Source organism: Lygodium microphyllum, chromosome 1 (genome assembly GCF_053477565.2).
Source record: "Lygodium microphyllum isolate KBCC chromosome 1, Lygodium_microphyllum_v1.1.10, whole genome shotgun sequence".
Classification (NCBI taxonomy): domain Eukaryota; kingdom Viridiplantae; phylum Streptophyta; class Polypodiopsida; order Schizaeales; family Lygodiaceae; genus Lygodium; species Lygodium microphyllum.
In genome coordinates this window covers 104,356,739-104,367,043 of record NC_141135.1, presented here as the reverse complement: position 1 = coordinate 104,367,043, position 10,305 = coordinate 104,356,739, and the positions used below count along the sequence as shown (strand labels likewise).

Genomic DNA, 10,305 nt, shown 5'->3' with positions numbered 1-10,305 from the left:
TTCACATAGACATAGATTGGATATGGTTTTAATCGCATTTGGCATGAATGGCCAAGAATTTAATTAGCACACAAAAAGTTTCCATTTGTGAAAACAAAGTTCACATTCAACTTATGTAGAGGTGTATCTAATGTGGCACATCTCCTTTTTTCATTGAGTCTAGTAGAAGGGAGCAACATTGGTCCAAAGTTTTAGCGTGAAATACATTCACTTTTGACACATGGAACTTTGACAAGCCATTAGCTAATATTGATCATACTAGTTGTGACATGTTTATTCCTTTCCTTAAAAAAGTTATTATGGCCTAGCTATCTGTTTAGCTCTTCGTAGTACCTCACAAATACATTATAGAGTTCTAATCACCTGTGTTTTTAAAAATATGTGCATGCTTAACACATGAGTTCACCTTGCAAGTAATTGAGGAAAAAAGCATGAGTTTTGTTTGGACATGCACAGTTAGAGTTTCTTTCAATTGGAGCAACTCAATCTCTTATGTTCCCATATGCCATGCACTTAAGCAAGCCATTCATCCGCCGTGTCTCAAGCCGCCCTTAGACACTAGGCTTTCATATTTAGTAATGGATCAATGACATGAGAACCCCCATCAGGATCTCCAATGGAATCTTCTGCGCTCCCTACTTGTGGGGAAACTCTATAAATTTTCCAAGGGGAGGTGGTATGTGATTGTCAAACAAGTTGACATATAAGGAGGGATGATTTTGTATGATTAAGGTGCCATGCAACGTCCCACCCGGGTAGGTCAGGCTTGAGTTGCCAATAGGGTTTGAGCTTGGGACCTCACTAGACTCACGGATGTGGTCGTTTTCACATGAGACTTGAGTCAATACATAGAGAGAGAGTGTGTGTGTGTGTGGTCTCTCGCTCGTTCTCTCTCTCTCTCTCTCTCTCTCTCTCTCTCTCTCTCTCTCTCTCTCTCTCTCTCGCTCGATACATATACACAGAGAGAGAGAGAGAGAGAGGCGTCGCCCTTCGTGTTTCTGTAGCTGTGCTGGCTAACAACGTTATAGCTGCTTGCCTTCCTCCCCTTCCCTGCTGCTTTCTCTCAACTAATCAGGTACGTAACAAGGCCCTTCCCAAGAAAGAACTCCCACCACGCCTCTTCTTCTGCATCCTTGCCTCTCTTTTTTCCTTTGTAACGACCCAGCTTTCTAATTTGCAGCATTGTTAATTGATGAATTCCAAAAATTACGTGCTATTATTTTGTTCTTTTTAAAACCCTCGATCATCCAGGCTCTATCTGCTTTCATGGTTCCTTAATCTCTTTCCCGGATCCTTGAGAATTCTCCCTTCTCTTTCCTGGATCCTTGGGAATTCTCCTACCATCCGCCTGCCCAGCCATTGCTTTTGCTTTTGGTAAATCGCTTCAGCATTAGAATGATTTGCTCAGCTTCATCTGTGATTCTAGCAAGACCGCCTATATGAAGGTCCTGTGTTTTAATCAGCATGGATTCAATTCCTTTCTCCTGATCTCAATTCCTGGAAGGCCCTTTGCGTATCCAGCTAAAGATCTTGATCCTGATAGGAATTGCCTGGAAGATTTCATGCTCTAATTACGACATTTTAATCCTTCCCAATTCTGGTATGAGTTGCCTGAACGGACCCAGTAGCTGTGTCTATGGGATCTTCTTAATTCTGATGAGAAATTAGAACTTAATCTGTCCTCCATCCTTATTATCCATATGAATGTTCTGATAAATTCTTGCTGATGCAGGTGTGATCAATTGAATTGATCGAGGAGGAGGCTCTTTGGAGTGGAGTAATTATCCCCATCATGTCAAGTGTTCCTTCAGCTTATAACAACAGCATCCCCTCTGTCCCAGACTGGCTGAACAAGGGGGACAATGCATGGCAGATGACAGCAGCCACCCTGGTGGGCATCCAGAGTGTGCCTGGCCTGGTGATCCTGTATGGGAGCATAGTGAAGAAGAAGTGGGCGGTGAATTCCGCGTTCATGGCGCTGTATGCATTCGCGGCCGTGCTCCTGTGCTGGGTGCTGTGGGCATACAAGATGGCCTTTGGGGAGAAATTGCTGCCTCTGTGGGGGAAGGCAGGGCAGGCACTGGCCCAGGATTACCTAGTTGGCCAGGCATATCTTCCAGCAAGCACTCATTATTTTAAGAATGGGAGCTTGGAGACCTCGATGATTACCCCCTTCTATCCCATGGCCACCATGGTATACTTCCAGTTTGTGTTTGCTGCCATAACCCTCATCCTCATAGCCGGGTCCTTGCTAGGGAGGATGAACATCAAGGCATGGATGCTGTTTGTGCCCCTGTGGCTCACGTGCTCTTACACAGTGGGTGCGTTCTCCTTGTGGGGGGGCGGCTTCCTCTTTCAGTGGGGTGTTATGGACTACTCAGGAGGATATGTCATCCATCTGTCGTCTGGAGTGGCTGGATTCACTGCAGCTTACTGGGTGATTATTGAGTCCACTGTATCTCTGTTTGGTTGAACTATAGTACAGTGGCAATAACTGTGAGAAAAAACCATGGGGAAAGGAATATGTGTGTGTGTGTGTGTGTGTGTGTGTGTAGGAACGTGGCTGACGGTGGTTGGTGGAGTGCATGCAGGTGGGGCCGCGACTGAAGAAGGACCGAGAGCGGTTCCCGCCGAACAACGTGCTGTTGACGCTGGCGGGGGCGGGGCTGCTTTGGCTGGGGTGGGCGGGGTTCAACGGCGGGGACCCGTACGCCGCCAACATCGACTCCTCCATTGCCGTCCTCAACACCAACGTCTGCGCTGCCACCAGCCTCCTTGTCTGGACCACCCTCGACGTCCTCATCTTTGGCAAGCCCTCCGTCATCGGCGCTGTCCAAGGCATGATTACCGGCCTTGTGTGCATCACCCCGGCCGCAGGTACGTAACCCCCCCTTTCCCCTTTTGGGATTGTGTGGATTAATTTGGATTGTTTTCTACCACGTAAAAACCGCTCTTTTCTTCTCTCTCTCTCTCTCTCTAACGTGACAACTTTTAAAAGACATATTGGGATTGTTCCTACCACGTAAAAACCACTCTCTCCTCTCTCTAAGAATACAACCATCTCTCCCCTCCCTCACAATCAATCCAACAAAATCTCTCTCTCTCTCTCTCTCTCTCTCTCTAAGGAATCTCATGTTTCATCCCCTTGATTAGCAATACTTTTGGTTAAATTCCTTCACCCCATCACTTAAAAAATTCCACAATTTACTTCACCTCATTTGAAGCTTTCGTTAAAACCCTTTATCTCTTCTTTTTTTCCCCGATGCTGAGGTAGTGGGGGGTGTCTGCAAAAAGAAATTTCTTTTCCTATCGACCATGGTTATTTGAAATGCCCTCATCCATTTTTCCTCCCCTCTAGATATTGTGTTTGAAATCACTCCTTCAAGACATCAACCCTCAATGGAAGTCTAGTTTGCCCATATCTCAAAAATGCCTTATTTATCCGAATTGAATACCTTTTTTTTTTCAAATGCATCAAATCTAAAATGTTTTGGGTAAAGGCACCACAAAGCCATTCAAGTCATAGGATTTGAACCCTCACTTCTTGCTATTGCTCAAGTAGCTATCAACTAAGCTTCCTCTAGTTGGTGACCTTTTGGTTTCATCCAAACTTTCTCCATTTTTTACATTTACCATCCCCCCTCCCCTCCCCCCCCTCGCCCCAAAAAAAAATCACACACACACACACACACACACACACACACACACACACACACACACACATTCACATAGATGTTGCTTTACAACAATGTTTTCATAGAGATATTTAGTAATAAGTATTGTTGTTGTCGTGGTTATCAAACATATTCATAACATTATTTTCATGACTCTCAAACAACCACTCATGTTATATCTATTATTACTATAGTTATTGTCGAACCCTCATTCCACCTTACCCTTTCACTAGTATCATTATCCTAATCATGGCATAGGCATAATATCATGATGTAGTATACTCCTTTTCTCATTAGTGTCAAAAGGATTTTTTAATAATGGTCATCATCATTAGAACCACAACTTGCACATCTCTTTGAATGACATTTTTCCACAAAGGAAAAAATATTCTTTCATCTCAATTTTCATCGTCATTACATATCATTAACTCTTTGATATATTACTAAGCTCTTACATGAGCCATGCCACCCATCACCAACCTCTTGAACAATATCTAACCTCTCACTTTAGAATCAATACCAAGAGGTAAAGATAATCAATAAAGAATAAGGCTTGCTTTATATATGAAAGGTAAAACAATAATATCTCAAAGAAAATATATAAAACTCTTCTTGAGCTTCCCTCCCCCCCCCTCCTCGTGGGGGTGACCTGAAACACACAAAAAGTTCCACTACCATCAAATCAATTCCAAAATTAACATGTAACATTCCCAAATCTCATGCTTAAGCACTCAACTAATGTCTCTAGTTCACATAAGGCTATTATACAAAGACAATCATTTACTACTGTTTCCAATTGTTGAAGTTCTTTTCCTTTGCACAGGATTGGTCCAAGGCTGGGCAGCCATTGTGATGGGCATAGCTTCAGGTAGTGTGCCTTGGTTCACAATGATGATTGTACACAGAAAAGCATCAATTTTGCAACATGTGGATGACACTCTAGGGGTGTTTCACACACATGCAGTAGCAGGTACCTTGGGAGGGCTCCTTACAGGGTTGCTAGCAGAGCCAAATTTGTGTAGCTACTTCCTTGCAGTAACGAACTCAAGAGGCTCGTTTTATGGTGGAGAGGGACGACCCCAAGTAGGGAAGCAACTAGTTGGTGCCTTGTTTATTATGGGTTGGAATGTGGTAGTAACAAGCATCATTTGTAATGCCATAAATATAGTAATACCCTTGAGGATGTCAGAAGAATTACTTTTGATTGGGGATGATGCAGTCCATGGGGAGGAGGCATATGCCTTATGGGGTGATGGGGAGAAGTACGATGGTAGCAAGCATGGGTGGTATGGTCTAGATGAGACACAACATGCAAAGGCCCCAACTCAGTTTGCAAATTCAGAGGTGGCTACTGTGCAATTGTGAAACTCATCTCCATTTACCTCATAATAAATTATATATCCCACCTTTGTCATTAAAAAATACTTTATGAGTTTCCATGTTGTTTAGATTTCAAATGTTGCTTTAGTATGTACAAAGGGAAGTATCATTTTGCCTCCCTTGTTTGTGTTTCCTCTTTGAAATTCTTCATTATTGTATATATCCAATTCATTATTTTTTGAAGAATACCCATGTGGTACTTTTCCACTTGTATAATACAAAAGATCATTATAATGGTGTGAACCAAATTTAGATCATATGGCACACCCACCAACAATTTGGCATCTTATGTTTGTTTCAAATGATAGCTGTGAGAATATAAAATCACTTTTTTCTTTTAGTGCATGTAGGTTCAAGTATTTATGAGGGAAGACCGCGATGCCACTTCAAAGAATAGTCCATGTTCCTTGTGTACAATCTTAATATTAGATAACTCATTTAAGAATCTATACATTTTTTCTACAAAGTTATTTTCTAGAAGCTTGGAAATTTGACTTCTTTTGAACCTGCTTGGAAGCCTAGCTCAGTTGCACGAATAGTAGCCAAATTGCCACCTCACATGTTAACATATGATCACATCATTTTCAAGAAGCTTGGTACTTTTCATTTGAAACATATGTGAAAGTCTATCTCAACCATAGATATCCTTACCAAATCTTCATCTTCATGTGTTAACAAATGACCATCTTTACTTTCAATAAAGTGTACATTTTGAGAATATTTGTTCCTCTTGTTTGCACCATGCACCTACAATGATAATAAATTCCATTCACAAGCCCTAAATGACCCACTTGACTTACATCCATTCAATTTGCAAACATAGCTGCATTCACATTTCACAATCAAATACTTTCCTTATGTTGTGAGATAGTGATGCCTTGACAAATTGCCTTTTGATGACTATTTATGCCATTTTTAAAATTTATTTTGGAAATTAAAATAGTAGTAATGTTCACAAAAAGTGTAGGCACAAAAAAGACCTAGCTATTTATAATTATTTTTCCACATTTAGTTAAACTATAACTATAGTCTATACCAAGGTGAACTTTTGAAATAGGAAACCTCTCCAAAATTTCAAATGTGATTGAAATTTAACAAATTTTTTGGTATACAAAAATTAGCTTTCCATGAATTAAAAGAAAAAAATTTCATGAGATAGTGTTTAATTGTACATTCTTAGAATAATCATTCATTCAAATATACTCCCATAAGAGAGCCTCGCCTCATTACAATGAAGGTTAGGTGCATCAAAATGAGGAAACTCCATCATTGTAGGAAACATAGTGAAGCTTTAGTAAAAATCATATTCACAATGTACACCATGATTAGTTTTCTTGCAAAAATAGAAGTAGGTCGATTGAGGTCGAGAGTTCATCTCAAAATTTCAAGTGTATGAAACCTCAAGCATACAACAATGTTAAAGGTTTTCTTTCCCAATGAAATGACAATTGGGGATAACAACTTTTCTCCATTTCACATTGGAATGAGGTGTGCCTAGAAGAAAGTTTAGAGACTTGTATGACAACTCATATCACATGAAATCTACATGAGGGGTAATTTTCTTTTTTTGCCATTGACATTGTAGATTCTATCATAATGCATATGAAATGTTTGTAAATAAAGTATTTAACTTTCCCTTTCCATATTCGAAAAATAACATCAGCTCAATATTCTAAGTATAGTAAAGTATAGTTTTTTCATTATGACCATAAGATTCAAAGATGTTTCAAAGCTTCAAATGGGAATATTTCCTTGGATGAGATTTAGAGAGATATCTATGGATTAAAATTTGACAATGTATATACATGATCCTTTGGTCTTTTTTTATAGCCATCAATGTGAGGATTGTTGACTTCATATTAAAATTAAAAAAGTTTGATGCACATTGTATATATCTGTGATAACCCTTTCTTGCAAGCTATGAACAATGTGTTATGCAATATGAAGGTTGCAAAGCTTATGAGCTTATGTCAAGTTCACTTCACATTTTTGTGAGCAAAGTGAGAAGGTTGTGCTATCCTCACAAAAAATAAAGAGGGCATATTTCAAATGGCATATTGGAGCACTTTGGGTGCATATTGTGTTATCTAGTGTATACAAGTTTGGACGTATGAATGTATGTTCATGTGTTAGTATGGTTATGGAACTTTTTCATATACACGTGTGTCACATACATGTGGCCATGTGTCCATTGTAAAAGGAAAGCATGATGTAGACTATCCACATAACATTTAAGTACAAAATCCTATGGAGAGAGAGAGAGAGAGAGAGAGAGAGAGAGAGAGAGAGAGAGAGAGAGAGAGAGAGAGAGAGAGAGAGAGAGAGAGAGAGAGAGAGAGAGAGAGAGAGAGAGAGAGAGAGAGAGAGAGAGAGAGAGAGAGAGAACCCCACTTCCTTATCAAAAAAGAAAGAAGAAGGTTTGAGGTTTAGGAACACATACAAGTGATTTGAACTCTTAATACATCTTAAAAAGGTGCATCTACCTAGCCCACTTCATAATTTCTTCATCGGTTGTAAATGAGAATCTATTTGACAGTAACACAAAGTGAAAACATTAAAAAGGAGTATCATATCACATTGATGTGTAGAGAGATCACCTAATGATTATCCATGTATACAAAATTGCTTGTTGCAAGACTTGCATGGATTTGAACTGTTATAAGAGGATAAATTGTTACAAACCTTTCAAAGGTATGTCCTAAATCAAGAAAATTTAAGAAGCAATTTAATAGTAATACGAAGTCAAAATATTAAAAGGAGTATGATATCACATTTATGTGTAGAGAGATCATCTAATGACTATCCATGGACTTGCAAAATTGTTTGTTGCAAGACTCACATGGATCTGAACTTGTTAGGAGAGGATAAATTGGTCACACCTTTCAAATGTGTGTTCTAAATCAAGAAAATTTAAGATGCTCCCTATTTGCCTATAAATATTTCAACATGATGCCAATTTTATCTATATGAAACACATTGACTTGCAAAATGGGAAACATAAAATCACTTACATGCAAAATTTCAATGTCTACCCCAATCCTCCTAGTTTTGTATCCATACATAGTAACTATTTTGTTAGCAAGCAGTCTTTGATATCTTTGTCCATAGTCCCTTGTTATTGGGCCATCTACTTAATGACAGTGAGCTCTACCTTGCCCTACTGTAGGAACACAATGCCTACTTTCAGAAAGTAATAATGGCTTCACAAAAAGTAAAGAACACAACACTATGGTTTTCCATTTTCTTGAATTTAAAAGCAACCTTGTGAGTATTGAAAGTACAACATATTAGTATACGTAACAAAAGGGGTGTTAGTATCTAAGTACATGGGGATGATTAGTTCATTGTACGCCACATCCAACATCACATCACCATGTGCACCAAGAATTGACACTTGGGAGAAGGATGGTGGCAACAATGTGAGTAGCAAGAATGTGATCGAAATGAGGGAAAAAGTATCTATGAGTGCCAAGAGTGTTACTAGGATGAGGGATAAAGTGTCTACATTTGGAGTTATGTGGAGGGCCCTAGTGGTAGCATTTCATGCATGTGTGAAGGTATCCTTGGGGCTATCTAGACTTGAAGCATTTCAAGTCATAGATAAAGCCACATTTATTGCTTTAGGGTCCTCATGAAGATTCTCTTGGACCTTAGCCCTCTACACCTTCAACATGCACTATAAATCAGACACTCATTTATGCTCTCTCTAAAACTTACTTAAGGTAATAGGCTTCAAACCATTGAGTTTGATTAACAATTAACTATAAAATGTTATAACACCATAGCAAAGTCCATAACATTTCTTATGCAATACAAATGTAGTTTAGTGATGCCAAACTTCATAATCAATGGGCGAGCATGTACGTGGGTGCAATGATGCATGTGTTACACATATGGGATGCCCTTTACAAGGACCCATCTATTAGAGTCAATGTCATTGACCCATCCCTCTGCAGTAGAAGATTTCACACACAACTGTGAAAATTACACGGTGTAGCAAACAGAATCTGAGAAAGAGATAAAGATAGAGAGTACACAACATATAAGAGGAGAATTATAAAATTTCTTTAGCTCCAAAAAACTGATATAGAGATGGCTCTGCCACCCGTGCGCTTCCACTGTGAAGCTTAGATGGCGATCTAGACAGAAGATAGGTGAAGAGCTTAAGGCTAGCTGGAACAACTCTGACTAGGTGAAAGTTAAATGATCGATGACTATGAAGGGGTTTAACTTTTATAGCCCGCGAAGGTAGTTAGGTTAGCCTGACCAACCTACCATATAAGCCTTCACTAGTCAGCCAAGGAATATTCCCTTTACCGTCAGGCCGAGGGCGCTACCCCCGGACCCCTCCCACCTAGCCAGAAGCCGCTTTTGCGGCCCCCGAACCCCAAAATAGGGGCCCCTTTTAACTCACTTATCTCACAACTCGATGCAATGTGCCTCGAGTTGCCACCACCTTAACTACTCAATCCAACCCAAAGATTAGACCCACAATGGTCACCTTTTTGCCATCCGATCACATAGACCTCATCTGATAGACAAGTCAGGACTCAACCAATATCCAGGCTCACATTTGGCTTCTCCTCATAATGGGGGCCTTACAACTTTGAGCACCATGGATCATTGGTGGCACATTATGAGGGTGGGGCATTGAGCATATCTAACACCCCCCCTCAATGTCTGCCACCTGTAGGTGAACTATCTCCTCAACCCAATGTCGAGTCTCTGAAGATGAACTTGAAGCAGATTCTTCGTAAGTGCTTTGGTGAAGATATCCTCTCCATTATCCTCTATTGGAGAGTAGACCAGTTCCACTATCCCATCCTCCATTAAATCGCGCACATAGTGATATTGGATCTCTATATGTTTGGTGCGTGCATGAAACAATGGATTTTTGGCAATGGCGATGCAACTCTGATTGTCACATCACAGCGCAGTTGGTTCTTCATCCTGCACTCCCACATGCCATAGAGTCCCTACAAGAGAAGTTCAGGAACTGTATGTGATACCATAGTCAAGAGTTTCCTTCAAGTATCTAAGCACCCGCATCCCATCCTTCCAATGACTCTCATGAGGTTTGTTTGAGAACCTGCTCAAAACACCAACATCAAAACTGATATCTGGTATGGTGTTACACAAGTTAATTAAACTACCGACCATCCTCCTGTACCTCCCAATGTCTACTAGTGCTGATGTATCCTCAACGGATAACTTTGCATTCACCTCCATAGGTGTAGCTATCTCCTTGCAC

The 10,305-nt window shown here is 40.1% G+C and overlaps 1 protein-coding gene across 3 annotated transcripts; it reads left to right on the top strand.

Annotated features, from left to right (window-relative positions):
• Positions 1–964: 964 nt before the first annotated feature.
• LOC148041485 (ammonium transporter 3 member 1-like) lies at positions 965–5,322 on the top strand. Of its 3 annotated transcripts, XM_087680065.1 has the most exons (5): positions 965–1,075; positions 1,733–2,437; positions 2,592–2,877; positions 4,498–4,542; positions 4,639–5,322. In XM_087680065.1, the coding sequence occupies exons 2-5, from the start codon at positions 1,793–1,795 to the stop codon at positions 5,037–5,039; spliced, it is 1,377 nt and encodes a 458-aa protein (XP_087536191.1). In that variant the 5' UTR covers positions 965–1,075; positions 1,733–1,792; the 3' UTR covers positions 5,040–5,322. The 3 variants fall into 3 exon arrangements, with proteins under 3 accessions (XP_087536191.1, XP_087536173.1, XP_087536183.1); XM_087680047.1 differs by having other exon boundaries at positions 4,498–5,316; XM_087680057.1 differs by lacking the exon at positions 965–1,075 and adding an exon at positions 1,234–1,600 and having other exon boundaries at positions 4,498–5,317.
• The last annotated feature ends 4,983 nt before the right edge of the window (positions 5,323–10,305 follow it).

What these genes read in the sequence shown, in the direction of transcription:
- LOC148041485 (XM_087680057.1), top strand. Translation starts at nt 1,793, where the DNA reads ATGTCAAGTGTTCCTTCAGCTTATAACAACAGCATCCCCTCTGTCCCA. An exon ending in GATTCACTGCAGCTTACTGG is followed by an intron (nt 2,438 to 2,591) that starts GTGATTATTGAG and finishes GAGTGCATGCAG; the next exon opens with GTGGGGCCGCGACTGAAGAA. An exon ending in GTGCATCACCCCGGCCGCAG is followed by an intron (nt 2,878 to 4,497) that starts GTACGTAACCCC and finishes TCCTTTGCACAG; the next exon opens with GATTGGTCCAAGGCTGGGCA.